Source organism: Paramormyrops kingsleyae, chromosome 8 (assembly GCF_048594095.1).
Source record: "Paramormyrops kingsleyae isolate MSU_618 chromosome 8, PKINGS_0.4, whole genome shotgun sequence".
In the NCBI taxonomy this organism is placed as follows: Eukaryota; Metazoa; Chordata; class Actinopteri; order Osteoglossiformes; family Mormyridae; genus Paramormyrops; species Paramormyrops kingsleyae.
This window is the reverse complement of record NC_132804.1, coordinates 24,657,664-24,677,402: the sequence shown is the minus strand read 5'-3', so window position 1 is coordinate 24,677,402 and position 19,739 is coordinate 24,657,664. Positions and strand designations below refer to the sequence as shown.

General features: G+C 41.9%; 1 protein-coding gene across 2 annotated transcripts in view; it reads left to right on the top strand.

Moving 5' to 3' along the window:
- Window positions 1-6,134: 6,134 nt before the first annotated feature.
- Window positions 6,135-19,739, top strand: part of grm7 (glutamate metabotropic receptor 7) — a 151,831-nt gene continuing 138,226 nt past the window's right edge. The window contains exons 1-2 of one of the 2 annotated variants that reach the window (XM_023811342.2): window positions 6,135-6,878; window positions 7,392-7,913. In XM_023811342.2, coding sequence (XP_023667110.2) covers window positions 7,413-7,913 — 501 coding nt within the window. In that variant the 5' untranslated portion in view covers window positions 6,135-6,878; window positions 7,392-7,412. Of the gene's footprint in view, window positions 7,914-19,739 lie in introns of both variants that reach the window. The other variant, XM_023811341.2, reaches the window with a different exon arrangement.

Below are 19,739 nucleotides of genomic sequence, written 5' to 3'. Positions count from 1 at the left end.
TTGATTTTCAGTGAAGAAGTGTGCGCTTCATTCCGCCTCCTTAGCCTCTCCACACTGTCTCAGATGAGTTTCCGCCTTCTCATTAGGAAGCTGGCTTCAGCTACAGTAACTGCGGAGGAGTACGACAGTAATGGCTCCTGCCAGTTGTGGGACCATACAGTACATTTGCACTACACTGCATTTTCTCCATTGTCCGACACCTCTTTCTGCTACTGCCAATAGCTATTTAGCGGATAAATTTAAAAGCACCTACAGTAGATGCAAACAAATTGCATTTATATCATTTATAGGGTGGGCTTTAGAGTATTTTCCTAATGGAATCACATGGAAATTTATTCATTTCCCCCAACATTAATCACAGACAGCTGTCTAGAGTGAAATAAGGTTTATCCAATATTATTGGATTGCAGTTGTCCAAGCCAGGACTGGTATGGCTCAATTTTGTTTTTAGAATAAATAAATACACTAAATTGTTCTGAAGGGAACAGGCTGCTGAACAGCTGGTACCAATGAGTAAAGAGTTAAAGGCAATTTGCTGCCTGGTTAATGAGGAATTGGCTAATATTAATTTACTGAAACTCCTCCACTTGCCCACAGCCGGCCAGCAGATCCATCTGCATGAAGCTAACCGGGATGCACTGTCAGATGGGAAGTTCCAGTCCAGATAATGAAGACTACTGTACATTTATTTTCATTATTTTTAAGAGCCTTTGGAGAACTGTTTTTTTAGTGCATTTATTGTATGTTTCATGTTAAATTTACCTAATTTCTTCAGCACACTATTGTACAAGAACACTAAATAAAGGATACCGCTGCTGTGTCCTATGGCCTATTACTACCTGTAAGAGTTATGGTAGCAGCAATGTAATTTTTAAAAATCTAATAACCTCACTACTGATGGAAACCAGCTACTATGAAATTTGGTTGTCTGACAAACAGTGCTTAAGGGGAAATCACTGTTTTGAATAGGTTATTTTTGCTGGGTATTATTTATAGATGATTTCTTTTTTAAACACTATAAGTCTAGATTATTTATTTATTATTATTTATCTATGCATATTTATCCATATTACCTAAACCTTAACCAGGACAGGGTCATGACAAACTCCACACACACACAGTCACACACACACACACACACACAGATGTTTGTAATTATACCTTTGTAGGGACCGTCCATTCACTTCTATGACAAAAACCCTAATCCCAACAATGACAATGTTAACCACTAACCAGCCCTAACTTTATCCATAAGTAACCAAACAAAAGTCTTTTAGCATATTTTTTATTTTTTCTTTTGATTGCAGTCACAGATTTTTATCAAATTGAGTTACCCCTTGTGGGAACTGAAAAAATGGTCCCCACAATGTAAAAATAACAGATTTTATCACATTGTGGGAATATTTGGTCCTGACAACATACTCTATACATGACCACCCCCCCCCCCCCCACACACACACACACACAGACAGACACACAAACATGCAGAGAGATCTGAATCCCCAACCATGGAGGTGGAGTGACTACTGTGTTAACCACACACGGAGTGTTTATTATTAAGGCATGCTCTACCTCACAGTGTTTTGGGGGAAAACAAACATGTCATGTGTACTGGAAAAGCAGCACCAAGAGTATTCATGGAAAAACACTTCTTAGCTTGGGTTTGTGTTAGATATACAAAGATTTAAGGCTGAGTCACAGAAAAACTGGGTTCCCCTTCTTAAAATATATGATAGTATTGTATTGTACATCTATTGTTAGTACAACAAAGACTGAATGAATCAATGTGTCTGACACATTTTACATGTCATTTCCGGTGCTTATAGTATGAGATTATGCTGAATTTAGCATAATTCTTCTTTTTGTCCGATCCACGTCAGAGACCACAGATCTTGCAGGCGGTGCATTGATCACCATTATCAATAATCTAATTTATTTTGCTCAGTCCTCTGTTTATGAATTCAGGCAGAATGCAACCCCTTCAAATGTGTCCCTCAAGGGCCGGTAACAAAGACCTCAGTGAATTATGACATCGCCCTAGGGCTGAACCATTCCAATATCTAAACGTAGCACTCCTGCAAATGACCTCATTAAATTCTGGAATGTGTTATAGTGGCTTACAGCAGCTGTCTGCCCAGGACATTTATTTACCTGTATGGCTGACACAAAATGTAGCTCTTTAGCATTCAGTAATGTGGAGTATAAGCTATTGATGTTCACTTATAGAGAAGAGAGAGAAGCTAACAAGTGTCACCTTGCTTCTAGTTGAAATCTAGCTTCAGGCTTGTTCAGAGTCTCTTTTTATTGCTTTAGAAATTTTCCGCTGGGGACAGTGAGATTGGAGTTATTTTATATAATCAAATTAATAATGCTATCTCTATAGCTACCTACAAAATCAACCTTCCTGATGACGCAAGATGAATATAAGGGTGACTAAAATGGATTTTGGCTTAGTTAAGCGAGTTTAAATTACGAGTTCATGTACAAGAGAATAGCTGTAACTAGCTTTTATGATCTTTACATTTCAGTTTGGAAATTAACAGTATTCTTGATATGTTTTGACACGGCAGAACCTTTTTAAATCAAGGATTTTCAAACATTTTCCCAGGTGAACAATACCCGAAGTTACCGTGTGTTATGGTGCATATACTGTACTACTGCTATACCATTTTTGAAGTGGTATTAGTGTACCAATAGCATAGCATACCAATGATGTATTATTATGGAATATTTAATAGTACACATAGTCATACTGTATGTGGCAAAATTTGTTCAGCTCAAGTATATCACAGTATATGGAGCAGGGAATAAACAAAAAGCTTTATTATTGCTAAGGTCTCTTTGGTCACCTTACCAACAGAAGAGATGAAGAGATGCTGGCTTTTTGGGGCTGCTGGGTGACAGAGGTATGTTCTCAGGAGCAAACAGCTGAGGTCTGGCATGACTCAGGAAGGAAAACAGACACAAGCTCATATAAACAGTCAGTGAAAGCAAGGGTCATGTGACATAGGCATAGGCAAATGAGATGCAGTCTAGTCATTCACCTTGCTGGAATAAATTATCTGTCCCCATTACCAGTAACATACTATGCCACTGGTATATGTTATGGAATTGGTAATTGTATCCCAGTGCCAGTATAATGGGTATACTATTTTGAGGTTGCTATTTCTTAATGTAAACGCTTAATGCTTAAGGTTAAATGCAAATGAAATAGTGTGATGATTTAAGTATGCTTCATCGCATTTACTATTTATCCATTTCAGACAGGGACTGGGCTGCAGTTTAAGCTTCTCATTGAAAATTAGGTCATCTAACTTCCAACCTCAGTGAAGCCTGGAAAAAAAAAACATCCAGACAGTCTCAGCATCCATACATTCATGCTGCGTACCCTTCCTGTGTAGGAGAAACCATTAGAAAATAGCTTTAGAAAGGGTGACAGAATTTGAACTTGTATGGAAATGAAGGGGAAAGTAATATAAAATCACTTGTTGTATTGCTTTGGTCAGCATCTTTATGGTAGGTTTGGCAAAACTATTCCCACTCAGGTGATGGCTGTGATTCAGACTGTGACGCACGCTATGATGTTTTCCTCAATCTTTTTGCGTATCCACCCACATTTTTGGCTGGGATTTTGTTTTTTAAAAATTCCTTTCAGAGCTCCAAATCAACAAGCCCCACCTCAAACAATGAGAAAACTGCCTACTGTTTCTATATGGATGTTTTGAGTTACTGTGTTGTATACTCAGTACTGCGGGTGACGTTACTGGGCAGGAACTGTAGCCTGTATTCAGTTATTTAGCCGATTTTACTTTTGCCCTTCTGAACAACTAAATATTTCAATTGGGGTGGGTCTAGGTTAAATACTTGGTTCAAGAGGATGACATGAACATGAGCCAGGAACCTACCATTAATACGTCCAAGCCTTTACGTGACCAAATGGTCAACTGTCTCCATGGCGTGGTTTTTACATCAAAATTAATTCCCTAGAGGAAGGTAACATGTTGAGAAACACATAATCACAACATTGATGGTCCTGTCAAAAATAAGCCTCCCATCAATATAATATCCAATCAGGTTCAGGCCAAACCATGGGCTGTGTAAAATTGCGGGGCTGCACATTTCACTTTCTGTGGCCATATTGCAAGTGATAACTTTGTTGGGAAAACTCAGTTAGAGTGGAATACTGTCACACACAGTCACCGAAGGAACAGCGCATTTCCTACTCCTTACCAGCAGGACAGGAATTAGTTACCTGCTGATTCCTGTCAAGGGTAGAAGCCTGTTTAGGGGAGACCGAAGTGATGAATGTCTTCTGTCTCTCTTAGTAAAGCAATTGCTTCCATTCCCTTCGCATTAAACTGTAAAGCCCTTGTATTTGTACTTTGGCAACAACAATAACAACAAGAAGAAGAAGAACAACAACAACAAAAAATCACTTTTCAATGCAATTTATTGTTCATAAGTGACAAGGTGTCCATCAACTTGATAAGAGTGCTGTCGATTTCCACTGCTTGGCTCTTACATCTCCTGTTAGTCACTAAACACATTTGTCCACTTACAAACCGAGTAAGAGGTCTATGTCAGTTTGACACTAAAACACATGCCTCCTAATATAGCAACAGCATCAATGCGCTTGAACAGTTTATATTAACCTGAATGAACGAACATAAGAATGGAAAAAGCAAATGACCTTAATACTAAAGCACCTCGTATATCAGAGTTAGTGATTTTGGATGCCACACACATCAATATCTGGATAATGTGCTCACTTTGGTACCTGCAACATCCATAATTCTGTGTGTGGGTGGGCATGGATCATTTAAGATGGGCAAAGTCAGGTGAGAAGCGCCTTTCATCTGCAAACAGTAGCCACAGTATTAATCACCAGCATTCTCTCTCAGGGGGTCTCTGGCCACACACTGTCTCCCTGTTTTTGTATGCTTTCCAATTGTTGTTTCTACTTTGCATTTCGTACTGTATAATTTCACCCCTCCTACATGTAATGCCCTCTCCTTTAAAAAAAAAAATATATATATATATATATTTTTGATCTGGCCGTTTGTAGGTTTAAGATAAAATCTACATTATATATAGGAATACTGTGCAGGTGAGGAAACACTTCCATTTCAAATTGTGTGCTGAGACAGGTATGCACATCTCTCATATCTATTTAGCAATAGCCTTTCCAAAAATGACTCGTCTCCCTTTTAATCTTTGCAAATCCAACCTCCTACTGTTTATCCTGGTCAGGGTTACGGGGGGCAGCTGGAGCACATCCCAGGTTGGTTCTGGGGATACAGCGCGGATGGGATGCCAGGCCGTTGCAGGACACATACACACATTCAGTCTCTCAGCATGGCAAATGCAGAGACACCAATTAGCCTAACTGCATGTCTTTGGACTGCGGGAGGAAAGCCGTGCAACGCAGGGAGATCATTCAAGTTCTACCAGCTCAGAGCAGCAGGGTGACACCAACCTGATGGCGTGAGCAAACAATTCTACCCACAGAGCCACCGTGTCACACTCTTTACCAAATAATATTATTAAATGCAGACAATTTTTTTTCTTAAGATGGTGTTGCCTCCTAAGAACTTGCTTGTCTGTGGTATTCAAACATTCATCACCTGTCACCTATGTATCATTGATAAATATGAATTTATTTGTTAATAAATTTTAATTAAAATACATGGACTTCAAAAGAACATTTTAACGCAATTTCCTGACGTCCGTATTTAATAACGACAGTAATGTTTAAGAGTTGAAAAAAGGCCTGTATTTTAAAATGACAGATAATTTCGACTTTCTGTAGTTAAGTATATTCAAATGTTCCCATAACCTCTCATTGACTCTGAATAGTCTTTTACCCTTTCATCATATTTAAATTATATATTTATTCAGTCTTTCCGCTCCGATTATTTCCAGGTTTAAGGCTGAAAATCGCTGGAGTATAATGTATCAAAGTCAGTAAATTTATAATAATGAGATATACTTTATTAATTGGAGTGACGGATTGGAGGTGTGCCAGTACGCGTTGAGAGAAAGCGAGAGAGAAATGGAGTGCGTGCGGGAGAGAGAGAGAGAGAGAGAGAGAGAGAGAGAGAGAGAGAGAGAGAGAGAGAGAGAGAGCCCTCACATTGGGGAAAAAACAGCTGGGTACGCGACTGTCAAAGCGTTTTCTCCCTCTTTTGTGTTACACGACACGCAAAATTGAATTCCGGATACTGAAGAAAAAAGCAATGGACCAATGGAATCTAGTTTTTTGGACATTCACCCCGATGCATAATTCAGCACATAAGATGAAATATGCCGACATGATTTCTCCATAACATAATTGAATCAGAAAGACAGCCCTGCGGATAACACACCAAATACTTCAAAGTTAATGACGTTTTAATTGCACAATTCGGGAAGCTGGGCACGTGCTGTTGCTACACTACTACTTTTGGGGATTATACTCATAGTTTTGATAATGACGTAGCTTCTGTATTTTTTTCCCCCACGGAAACCTGTGGAACTGAAGACTGATCGCGAGTAATAAGATCTCAACATTGAGTCATTTAACAAATGAATGTTTGATTCCTGGTGGAGTGAGAGGAGGCGTCATCCCCTCCATTGACTCAGGGGAAGACACTTGCGGTACCTTGCTTTGTCGGCAGTATTTTTTGGTATTTTTTCTGTGATGCGAGGCGTCAAATACCGAATGGACTTTCCTTCCTAAGGCTGCACATACCTTAACCGATATGGAGTTCATCTGAGAGGCATGGATACCACGCAGTCCCGCTGGATCTAAAAAGAAGCGCTTCTACCGCATGCATCATTTTGCAATGTTTTAGAATCTGCATGTGATATACTTTTTCTCTTGAACTTTTTAAGCATAGGTACGTGTTCATTGCTACCGGGTGGTTTAGTTACCAGTTTACAACAACATAATTGCTGTGTAGTTATGGACCGTGGCACAACGTTATCCGTTCAGCGTGGGACTCCGACCGACCCCGATTTCTGATTGGAATAATGTTACACTTACTCGCTTACTGAGATTTTGTGGCTCGTATTAATATGCATTCTTCAACAATCTGTTGAGTTACTAATATTGGTTTTTCACCCTATCAGTGGGTTTCTCTTGTAATATATAATGTCCCTCCGAGCAACAAGCGACGCCGATCCTAGCGATGTTGGCAAGACGTGTGCGCTGTTTGGGTGAATAGCGTATTATTCCATCGTATTATTTTGTGTTTTTGCTCTGTTTTTGTTATCGTGTTTTAGCTTCTCCACCTGTTAAGTTCAGTTTCAAAGGAAAAAAATGAAATGGGCTTAATTTTTTTTTACTTCCGACCTCATCGATTTTTAAGAAATTAAAAGTGCCTTGTGTCTGTTTTTCCACTGAATCGAAGTACGTGGCAGGAAGAAGAGCTATGGCCAAAAGCACCGGATTGAAGTCCCACTTTATATGGAAAGTGTTTTGGGTGATGAAACCATTTCTGGAGTTGGCATTGTCGCAGGAAATCTATGCGCCCCATTCTATAAGAATCGAAGGCGATCTGACTCTGGGCGGCCTTTTCCCGGTACATGCTCGGGGTCTTCCTGGGATGCCTTGCGGAGATATCAAAAAGGAGAACGGGATCCACAGGCTGGAGGCTATGATGTACGCTTTGGACCAGATAAACAGCGACGACGACCTTTTGCCAAATATCACCTTAGGTGCTCGTGTGTTAGATACCTGTTCCAGGGACACTTACGCTTTGGAACAGTCCCTTACGTTCGTACAGGCTCTTATACAAAAAGACACTTCGGATGTAAGATGCACGAACGGGGAGCCTCCTGTTTTTGTCAAGCCCGAGAAAGTTGTCGGGGTCATAGGAGCGTCGGCGAGTTCGGTATCCATCATGGTCGCGAACATTTTGCGGCTCTTTCAGGTAAGGATTTATGTAAATGCCAGCACATGCATTGGTGTTTGCTCAGAAATACCAACAGTGTCAACGTTAGACACAGAATATAGAAATAAGCTACGCAAATTTTATAAATCATCCGTTTCTTCTGAATTTTTTAAATTGCAAACATTGCAAAAGTTGTAACATGCATATATGAAATTGCCGAGCGACGCTTCTGAGTAGCAGTTGTGCTGCAAACGTCTTTCACTCTGAAAACCAGAGAAATACTAATGCCCGCTATTAAAATGCAAGTTTCCTTCTGTGTAATATGTGAATACATTCTCTTTTATCTGTTGGTCGATTTTTTTTTTGGCCAGCAGCTATGTTTGCGATGAGAGAGATAAAAATTGATTTCCAGGGTAGCGATCGATGCCGCTTGGGGTAGACGCACCTACAAAGCGGCGTTTCAGCACCATCACTAAGAACAGCTCCGTGATTTTTTGCGATTTCTTTCTAGAACACTTCGACGTGAAACTTAAAAAATAGATGCCTCCGTGTTTCCCTGCGTATATTAATGCACAATTATGTTTAACCAAAGGACTTTTTACGGAGTACTACTAAACTTGAGGTCAACAGATTTCGTCATTTCTGAGACCAGTATGTATGTGACGGTGATCTATGGGGTATGAAATGTATTTGCATTACTGTAGCATTGCTGTAAGAAATGGCAACGAATCTAACTAAATGTTTCATGCTGTTTTGTACCATAGAAGTAACATTATTATTGCAGACCAAGTCTTTCTTGCAATGGACAGAACTTCCTCAGATGACGTGGGTTATGGTTAAATGTCTAAGTCTTGGCCAAGTCTATATTATACATATGCCAAGTAGTACTCCCAATATGAAATATTGAAAGTTAGCATGCTCAAATGAGAGAATTTACCTTTCTTTGACTCCTTTTATAATAACTTTACCTGAAAACACCTTTATGGCTTATTGAAACACAAACTATATCCTCCTGAGACCCAAGGAAAAAAGTGTCCTTCAGTTTTAGGTTAATTGTGATCTTCTGTGTCTTTGGAGGAAATCTTTTTTCAAATTTATTTTTATTTTTAATTTCACAGCATGTCCTCTTTAGTGTACAACAGGAATAAATATGTTTCCTTACATCAGTGAAAAGATATATGCAAAAACAAAATGTCCACTGCAATGGACATAAATGAATGGATGGCCGGGTCTCAGGAAGATAAACAAAAAATGTAGCAAAGCAGCGTGATCTTCACCTTTTCCTGACACAATGTAGAAGCCACCCACCGACCATTTGGAATAAACCATACTTTATATTTTTTTCTATGATGAACTTGAACATACCTATTTTTAATATGTTCCCTGTCAAAGCACAAGACAGACCGGGAGTGTTAAACAGATGGGTTTATAACCGATTCAATGTGCTTAGCACACTTTTAGTGGCTCTAAAACAGAATAATGAAACAAGCAAATGAATTAATAGTGAATGAGTGAACGAATGAATGAATGAATGAATATATTTCCCAAGTCAAACAACTTCCCTCATGGCAGCCATTAAAGCATTAATTGTTGTTGCTGAGGTCTCATAGCAGTTTTTATACTAAAATCATGCATAAATCATGTGATTTCATAAGATCGGATTCATAAGTTGGCTGTGAGGCATCTCTCCCTGTTTACCCTGAGACGGCACTCATCAGTTCACTAAGCTTCCTGCTGTTCCAGACCTTTGACCATGCAGTCACTTATTACACTAGCAATAACTGTGAAAAGGATATCATTCTTTTTTCTGTTACTTATCTCAGCCATGCTTTATACCAGGCTTAATGCCATGTCATTCTCTTTTAAGGACACACAATAAATCATTTTAATCATGCCTTTTAACAGAATTTAAAAGAGCAGGCTTTCAAAAGCAGAATTTTACACTAAAAGAGTTCTCCTTTGGTGACAAAAGCATTTGAAAACAAAGAGCTCATGTCTGCATTATGAGCACAATGCTTGTTAATTAAGATTTAAACCAATAAGCGTGCATTTTATTATAGGCCTGTGAATAATCTTCATTTGAATATTATGGATGTTCACCAGATATATTCTTTATTATAAACTGGAAATGGAAAGTAATATTTCACTGTTTCCAGGCAGTAATTTGCCCTTATTCAGTGTTTTAGTGATTTTGTGTAACTTTGTGTGCACAGGTGTATTTAAGTGATGCTGTAAGCATTTTCCTTTTGATCACTGATGTATAACCTGCTGCGTTTGGCTGTATCTGGTACAGTAAACCAGAGTATATATAGGCCAACACCACAGTCCTGTTCTTTTCCAACTTGTAGAAAGTCCAGCTCACCTGTTCTATGTTAGCTGCCATGTCAGCAGCAGTCCCTTTACCCAGAATTCCCCAAACATGTGACTTCCACCATCAAACACATGGCTTCTTCCTGTTCATGCATTGCTTAGCATATTACACTTCTCCCCCATCTCTCCCACATGAGTAGTTTTCTCTGATCTTAGGATCTGGTAATACATCCTGCACATTCTCTATAGATACACTCCATACATTCTCTATAGATACACTCTATACATTCTCTATAGATACACTCTATACATTCTCTATAGATACACTCCATACATTCTCTATAGATACACTCCATACATTCTCTATAGATACACTCTATACATTCTCTATAGATACACTCCATACATTCTCTATAGATACACTCTATACATTCTCTATAGATACACTCTATACATTCTCTATAGATACACTCCATACATTCTCTATAGATACACTCTATACATTCTCTATAGATACACTGACCTAATTCAACACTACATAGTTGAAGAGAGATTTCAGTTTAGAAATGTGGTACCAACCGCGGGGTATAATACTGAAGCTTTTTATAATCATAGTTATTTTGGTAATTTTTTCTTCTTCCATTGTTGTATAATGTGTAGAGATCTTCAAATTAGTGAAATCTGAGTATATTTGCAAACACTCAAGGCTTTGGTTGAACCGTCTGTGAATACGCTGAACGCTATATCCTGGCACCTCAGTGTCAAAAATGCACTGGTCTTGTTTTCACTCGCCTGGGAAATATTATTAAAAAAAAGTCTTCCCAGAGCACAGGTTCACACGGGAGTCCATCCTCCCGGCAGCCGTTGTTTGAAGATCTGTGAATCTTCCAACATAATGAATGGTGATATTAGCAAACAATTATCCTTGTTAAATCAGACTGAGCATGGCCCAGCACTGCTGCTTCCCCAGGCATACTCTACAGTAGTGTTTCTTAACCTGGTCCTTGGGAATCCCCTGACGGTCTACATTTTTGCTCCCTCCCAGCTCCTTGCCAGACAGTCCACATCTTTGCTCTCTCCCAGCTCTCTGCCAGACAGTCCAAGTTTTTGCTCCCTCCCATCTTCTTGCCAGACAGTCCACATTTTTGCTCTCTCCCAGCTCCTTGCCAGACAGTCCACATCTTTGCTCTCTCCCAGCTCCTTGCCAGACAGTCCAAGTTTTTGCTCTCTCCCATCTTCTTGCCAGACAGTCCACATTTCACTCTCTCCCAGCTCCTTGCCAGACAGTCCACATCTTTGCTCTCTCCCAGCTCCTTGCCAGACAGTCCACATCTTTGCTCTCTCCCAGCTCCTTGCCAGATAGTCCAAGTTTTTGCTCCCTCCCATCTTCTTGCCAGACAGTCCACATTTTCGCTCTCTCCCAGCTCCTTGCCAGACAGTCCACATTTTTGCTCCCTCCCAGCTCCCTGACTGAAAGTCCACATTTTTGCTCCCTCCCAGCTCCCTGCCAGACAGTCCACGTTTTTGCTCCCTCCCAGCTCCTTGCCAGATAATCCACGTTTTTGCTCTCTCGCTGCTCCCTGCCAGACAGTCCACATTATTGCTGCAAGGGAGCAAAACCATGGACCTTCTGGGGCTCCCCCAAGGACCAAGTTAAGAAACAGTGCTCTACAGCAAATGCTTAGCTTGGAAAATTCCCACTAATCTCCAGAGGTGGCTCTCACTAGATATATCTATACAACTGGCTCTTGTATAAGTCATTCATTTAAAACTTTCCTTTAAGAATCAATAGATGTACACAGCTATGGGCAGGAAATTTTCCTTCTCATTGAATTTTACCTTATCTGTAATGACATTAATTCAACAACAAAGAATGATAATATGATGGATCTTTCTACACAATAATAAATAAACATGTACATAAAGAACAACTTCACTTTATCAACTTTGTCAACTATGGATGTATGTGGAAGTAACCATTAGTTACCAAGACAGCATTTCTTCATATTTCTGACCATTTCTTCCATAAATGTCTTACTAGAAAACATGAAAATAGCAAAAATGAAATTATCCCTGCTCTATACAAAGCATTTCTGTCACATCCTGCCCACCACGTTCACCTGATCCTCCTGTCTCTTGCCTAGAGTGACCCTGTTACTCATTTGTGTTACCTCTCGTCCTTAACCCTCATGTTAACCACTGCCAGTTGCCTCTTGTTAGTTCCCTTGTTAGTCTGATATATACATACTTCCCAATCCTATGTTCCCCAGTCCAGTCATTGACATCAAATCCTTGTGGTGCCTGTGCCCTGCCTTGCTCTGATCCTACTGTTTTTGATCACTCATCACTGTTTATATTCAGTCACTGTTCTTTAAAGTATTATCAACCCCATTTTGTTGCACCAAAACACCTGGCCTTGAGTCCTTCGTCTCTCGTTACATGACAGAATGACTGGACTTCGGAAAAAACCTTACTGCTGTACTGTCAGCCCTGGCTTCCAGGCTTCCCTTCACCCCGTGGAATGGATTCCCTGTGTTCCCTGGATCCAAACACCAGCAAGAACACCAGAGCTGTGAGATCTGCTAGAGCCACCCCACCTGCAAACCAAGGACTACTTCATCCTCCTGAACTAACACCTGATGTGGAGGCGCAACCCCGCGGTGCAGATCCATACGCCGGCACCTCAGAACTCGCCATAGCCCCTCCTGCTGTTTCCCATTGCAGGTGGAAGAAATTGAGGAAGTTAGCAGTGTCCAAGGCTGTCGCCCCCCCGGCCCCAATGCCTCCAGAATCCTGGACAGAAGAGGTTGCCACCGTGTCTCCAGCACCTGGCCCAGGAAGAGGTTTCCACTACACTTCCAGGGCCTGGCCCAGTTGAAGCCACCATCGTTCTTCCAGAGCCTAGCCCAGTTGGGGCCGCCACTCCACTCGGGCTTCTGAAGTCCATTCGAGTAGGGGCTTCATCTGCTTCTCCTGAGCCCCTAGAGTCTGACCTGGGAGAAGCCACTGCTCGTCTGGAGCCTCCAGAACCAACCCAGCAGGGGTCATCTTCTCCTCTGCCAGGCCTCCAGAATCTGTCTTCACTTCTGCCGCGTCCCCGGAAGCTTTGCGTCAGGCTCCTGTCCCAGAGAGGACTGCTTTGCCCGTACTTCAGCCTCCTGGCCCAGAATGGGCAATGCCACCCATGCTCCAGGCGCTCGGGTCAGAGAAGGAAGCTCCAACTGAGTCACAGGCTCCCGGCTCAGGAAGGGCCACATCATACACACCTGGCCCCACAGCAGCCGTGCCACCTGAACCTAATCGCAGTGTCCTGGCTGCACCTTGCTCGCCTCCAGGTGTCCCGGGTGTACCCGCTCACTTCCAGGCGTCCCGGGTGTACCCGCTCACTTCCAGGCGTCTCGGGTGTACCCGCTCACTTCCAGGCGTCCCAGGTGTACCCGCTCACTTCCAGGCGTCCCGGGTGTACCCGCTCACTTCCAGGTGTCCCTGCTGTATGCTGCTCACTACCAGGTCTTGTGGCCTTGCCCTGTTGATGTCCTGCCAGTTCCAGGCCTGTCTCCTGATGTTCCGCTAGTGCCCAACTCATCTCCTGGTGTCCTGCTGGCGCCTGCCTTGTCTCCCGGTGTCCTGCCAGCACCCATCTCATCTTCTGTCATCACCGTGGCATCTCCTGGCTCACCCCAGCTGGTCTCCTCATTCCTTGCTGGTCACCGTCAGCCCAGAGGGGATAGATCCAGAGGATACCACTCCAGAACACTTGGGCCTTGCCATTAGTCGTGCTTCGTGGGCCCTACCTCCACCCGAGGCTTGGGCCACTCTGGTCCCAGTTCCAAGGGCGGTGACCAGTATTAGCTGGGGTCTAAGGGAGGGGTGGGAGACAGGGGCACATCATCTATGCCAGCCCTCCGGACCTCTCTTCACCCGACATTGCCCACCTGGGTGACCCTCCTGAGCCCCAAGAAGAGAACCCATGACGTCCTCCTCCTGCAGTTCCCTCTGTGCCATGCAGTCCTGCTGGCTTTCTGAGGCCCTTCCATCCTGCAGTCCAGACAGGTCCCACCTTGCTGGGGAATGGACCCAGGAAGACCCACAACCCACGTTCACCACCCAGCCCTCCAGGATCTGGGATACTTCACAGACATTCCCTGTTTCTGTTCATGATGCTTTATCCCCTGTCTCATTGCCCTGTCCTGCCTTTAGTTTACCTTGGCTTGTGTCGTCTGTGGCCCTCTCCTGTGTTTCTGTCCTTTTCTCTGTGATTCCTCTACCTTTCTGCCTTCTCCTGGTGTGTGTCATGCTGAATGTCCTTCCTTGCTGTCCCTATTCTTGCCTAGATCAATTCTGCGCCCCTAGTCACATCCTGTGCCTTGTCCTGTGTCCTAAATTATTATCCACCTGGTGTTCCCTGATGTGGGGGATTCTGTCCTTTCCTGTCTTGCCCAGGGTCTCTGTCCCTCCGGTCTTTTTATGCTGTTTATTCCTTGTGTCCTGGCGGTCCAGTTGTGCCCTGTATAGTCTGGTGATCTGACTGTCCCCAGCCCCATGAGTCCGCCCTATTGTTTTTTCCCTTTCTTCCCCTTCCCTGTTCGTCCTTCCTGCCCACAGGGCATGCTTTGGGGGTAGGGTATTGTCATGTCCTGCCTGACACATACACCTGAACCTCCTGTCTCCTCCCTAGCGCGACCCTAACAAGCCACGCCTGTTATTTGTTTGTCTTATCTCTCATTCCTACCCTCGTGTTAATTACTCCCAGCTGCCGCTACTTAGCTACCTCATTAGTCTCATATATATGTGCTTCCCAGACCTGTGTTCTCCAGTCCAGTCATTGATGTTGATCCCTTGTGTTGCTTGTGCCCTTCCATGCTTCACTCCTCTCATTTTTGATCCCTTGCAATCTTATTTCCTTATTTACTGTTCTTTTGGGGTCAATACTACAACCAGGTTTTGTTTTGCCAAAACACCTGCCCTGGAGTCCTTCGTCATTTTTGTTAAAAAATGAATTGTCATGATGTACTGAAATTTATTTTTTTGAAAATATAAGCAATACAATTGGACCTGCACCAAAACTTGTTAACAAGAGTAACTATTTTATTTACATTTCCCATATCCTGTAGTTAATAAACTGGTCTAAGATGGGTGAAAGGAGGAACAGATGGATGTATGGATATGGATGTTGATGTTATAAAAAACATTAATAGTTTGTCACAAAATAAATGCTACCCACTAAAAGTAAAATATGTAAAAAAATAAAATAAAATTGGTATATGGAATTAGTTCCCCTAACATAATGTATTAAATATTTTTGATGTAATACAAAGATAAAAAAAATAATAATACATGATGCCTAAATAAACATTAGACACTAACACAAGCCTCATTGACTTAGCATCCATACAGCGACACATTTTAATTTTGGTAGGTCCTATCATTTTAGTGGTTTTCACGGTGCTTGATACCAGGAGAAGAATTGGTGTGTTACTAGCACTTGTAAATAATAGTGTTGCCTGGAAAGGTAAGTGCTTGTGCTCAATTTTATACATCCATATGCAGAGCAGCATGTAGCATACTCCTCTGGTGAGACATTTTCATGAGGGTGATAAGGGTGTTTTCTTTACCCCACTAAATCAAACAAATGCATGTGTAAATAAAAGGGGAGGGGGGGGAATGGGGGGTGTGAGGGGAAAAGAACCCACATCCTGGCGGAACTGGGACCCCACATGGGTGCTTACTGTGAAGTACCCACTGCGTTCCTGCAAAAACACAGACTGATAGATGAGCAGGTTTTAATTATCTCATGGGTCTGTGATGTCCAAGGGGGGAGGAGATGAAATATTGTGTCTGTTCTAATTATTGTCACGTCTGAAATTGAACTACTCTTGTCACATCTGAGTGACAATTAGGGATAAATGTGTTATCCCTGCAGGAAGTCGATTCCGCTGTCGATTCGGTTTTCACGCCGGAAATCTTATCGTAGGATCTCCGCTGGATGTGCGGATCTCCGCTGGATGTGCGGATCTCCGCTGGATGTGCTGGCAGTTGCTGTGGCTGGCTGGGTTTCTCCTACCTTCGGCTCTTTCCCTCTGGTGCCTGTGCTTTCAGAGTTTTTGTATTTGTATGCAAGGAAGGCATCACGGGCTGATCCTTTAAATCCCTCAATTAGAGGTCTGGGATTTGCATGATACCATCACTATGACTATTAAGCCAAAGAAAAATAATGAGGGACAACTGTCACTGGTTGTGCTTTGGGTTTAGAAATAAGTAGAATATAGTAAACTACTGTGAACATATTAAAGGAACCATTATTTTTACACAAAACATGGCCTAATCATGATGATATTGGTCCATAAGATTGAACTGCCCTTTGTATGAGATAGAATACATGTCTTATGTAAAGTTGTTCTGATTGTATTTTCAGCTAAATTATTTACTGGAGATGGGATGACTGATGTGAAGCTCATTTTGTTGTTTTGTATTTTAGTGAACTGTATCACAATGAAAACATCAAAATGCCTTTCTATGTGTACTCTGTTACACTTTTTTCCTTTGCCAGCATCTCTTTGAATCTCAGTTCCAAATGCTAATCTAGTTGAGCTCCTGGTCTGACGAAAATATTTCCGAATCGGGAGCAGCATTACAGGTGTCTGATTGGACATGCTGCTGAAATGGAAGAATTTTAAATGCGGTTTTGGCTGCGAGGCTCTGTCTTAGCCAGACGTCTTTGTGGGGCACTGACGCCCATGAGGTGGGACCTGGCACTTTTTGGGGCTCGCCCTGCAGGTTGTAAGGAAATCGATGGCATGGGCGTGGTGAAGCTGAGGGGTAGAATTTGTTGTGAATAACGTGCTGGTACCTGTGTCCCCTCCTATTTGAAAGTCTGTAGCTTTTTTTTTCATTTTCTTTCCTCCCCACATTAATTTCCAACCTCCCCACCCCAAGGTGGAGAAGGCAAAATTCCATTTTGAAATTTCCAGTGTCCAAGCATGAACATATTTTCAGGTTTGAGTGCTGCTACGCATGTAAACCCCAAGGACACACGTAGCTTTTTGTAAGAAACATCACAAAACTCTCTTACCTTGTGGGCTCATATTTTAAAACATGAAGGGGAATTCATGTTCATCACCTGAGTTCATCAACAGAAGGAGATTTACATGCATTTGAAAGAGGGGAAACTAAGAAATATCCAATTATTTGAAAAGGGTATCCATCCATTTATCTTTTAGCTACTTATCTTAGCTACCAGTCTACCCCAGGGGATACATGGAGAGCATATTTTATTTGTTCATTTTGTTGGTTTTAGTGTCACCTGACACACATACTCTTGTGATAGCAGCGACAGCCTTTTTATCTTTCAAAATTATGCTGTACCATGGTTTCGTATTTACAAGTGGGATTTCATCCTCAGTCTGGTTTATAATCCTACATTTCCCACGACTCCTTGATGTTATGAAAATGCAAATAATCTAGATAATACAAATTTAGATAATAAAAACATTCTCCCTGGGAGTTGTGTGAAACTGTCAAAACATATATGTATTATTTTAATAATTTCACTTTGTGTAACATATACATTTTGATTGGCCGCAGTTTGCTAAGACATGCATATTTCACTCACAAATTTTCAAAGATTTAATTCAATTCCTATTAATAATTAATGAAGCTTTATGAATACTATTTCCAGTGTAATGGATAGTGGATTGATTAAGTTTACAAAAACCCTCTTTCCATGACATAAAATGGCATGTAAATTTATATGTTACATGCTAGCCTCCTACAGCTAAACCTCTCTCTGGGGCATTGACTTTTTAAATGTATTAAATAGCAATAAGTTATTATGCTATTAAGTTCCTCTTTCTTGAAGTTCCTCTTTCTCATAGAGTTGCCTAGCATGTTTACCTCTGTAACTAGATTGCACCCAGATTATCATGCGTGGTTTACAGTGGAGTTTGACATTTAGTGGTTTTTGTAAAAGACATTGTCAAGGAATCAACTAGGCATAAATGCAGCTAGACTGAACTTCCGATGAATGACCAGTTACAAGTGTAAGTAATATTGAAGCAAGAGCAAGACAACATCTTCAAAACAAAACAAGACTCTAATAAGACAATTATTCAATCAGCAGGTAGTGAACATTAAGTGCGTACAGGGAGTACGGAGTGGTATCAGGCTCGTAGAGGTGATCCTGGGACAGATGGGTCCTGAGGGAGTCTGAGGGCCGAATGCGGTTCAGCAGCTCATTCCACCATCAGGAAACTGCATGTGAGAAGCATCTGGCATGGAAGCCTCCTGAACTGGGTATGCTCATCGAGGAGGACACCATTATCTCTCTGCTACCTTTGGTGTTTTTCAGACTCAGTTCAGCCTCTATCCCTGTTTCTGTTACTTTTAGTCATCAGCTAGTTTTTGAACAACTCAAAGTGGCAGGGTGTGTTGTTTGAGCTGGGCTCTTTTTCTGGATTGCCTGTAATTTGCAGGAATGTGTGATCATAGATTTGCTGGCAAACTGCCAAATTGTTGTCTAACCCCCCCCCATTGTGATCTCCTCACAGTGTTTCCAGGTATCCTGTGCGACTTAATTTGCAGCATACAAGACGCCTTTGTGTTTTAATTTGTCATCCCAGCTTCAAAAATGACTGTTAATTTATTATACATCCACCCTTCATCCGTAACCACTAACACAGTCCAGGTGCTGAAAGCTATGCACTGCAATACTGGCCACATCCTGGATGGAACGCCAGTTCATCACAGGCCAATCAAATTAAAGGTACTTCATACTTAGGAGGGTAGATGTCTTCAGAACAGAGGCTGGTGGTGGAAAAACACTAGAGTAAGAGAAATAGATATAGTGTTGATAGGTATAGTGCTATCTTTCTTTCCTAAATTCACTTTGGTTTAATTATACACGCAGATGATCAGGGACCAGGGGCGTTGCAAAAGACTTTGGGCCCGATGAAAGCATATCGTATTGGGCCCCCCAGTCTAGACCAATCCAGTTATTTTCCAATTTTTTTAGGGCCCCTGTCACTCTGGGGCCCTTGGAATCATCCTGACTCCCCCCCACCCCACCTTACGGCCAGGGACAGAGTTCAGACAAAAATCTAAGAATTGTTCAAAAGAACAAGAATCGCAACAGTGCATAAGTGCACCGTTTAGGAGAGCAGCTTCATGAGCTTTTTCCCCAGTTGCTCTGGTTCTGGAGATATTACCACAGTACCATCAGCTGCTGATACTGTTGCATCACTGCGACATTTACCCAATGGGGTGTGGAGAAGAAGCATTGGCGTACACGGATTAGCTGTTATTTATCTGATGTTCAGGTTCATTTGTGGGAGGTACACCACAGGGGGCACTCTCAGTATTTTCAAACATAATTACTGACCATTACTCCTTTTCTAGTAACTTGATTAAAACTGGTTTTGCAGCACATAAGCCTTTCCAATTACCCTTTAGAAAAAAAAATCCTTAGGTTTGAAGTGTGCTTCAAAGCATTAAAAAAAAGTCAGACACTGTTTCCGTCAAAAAAAAAAGACAGAGAGAAGGGGCCTTTGGGCCGGTTAT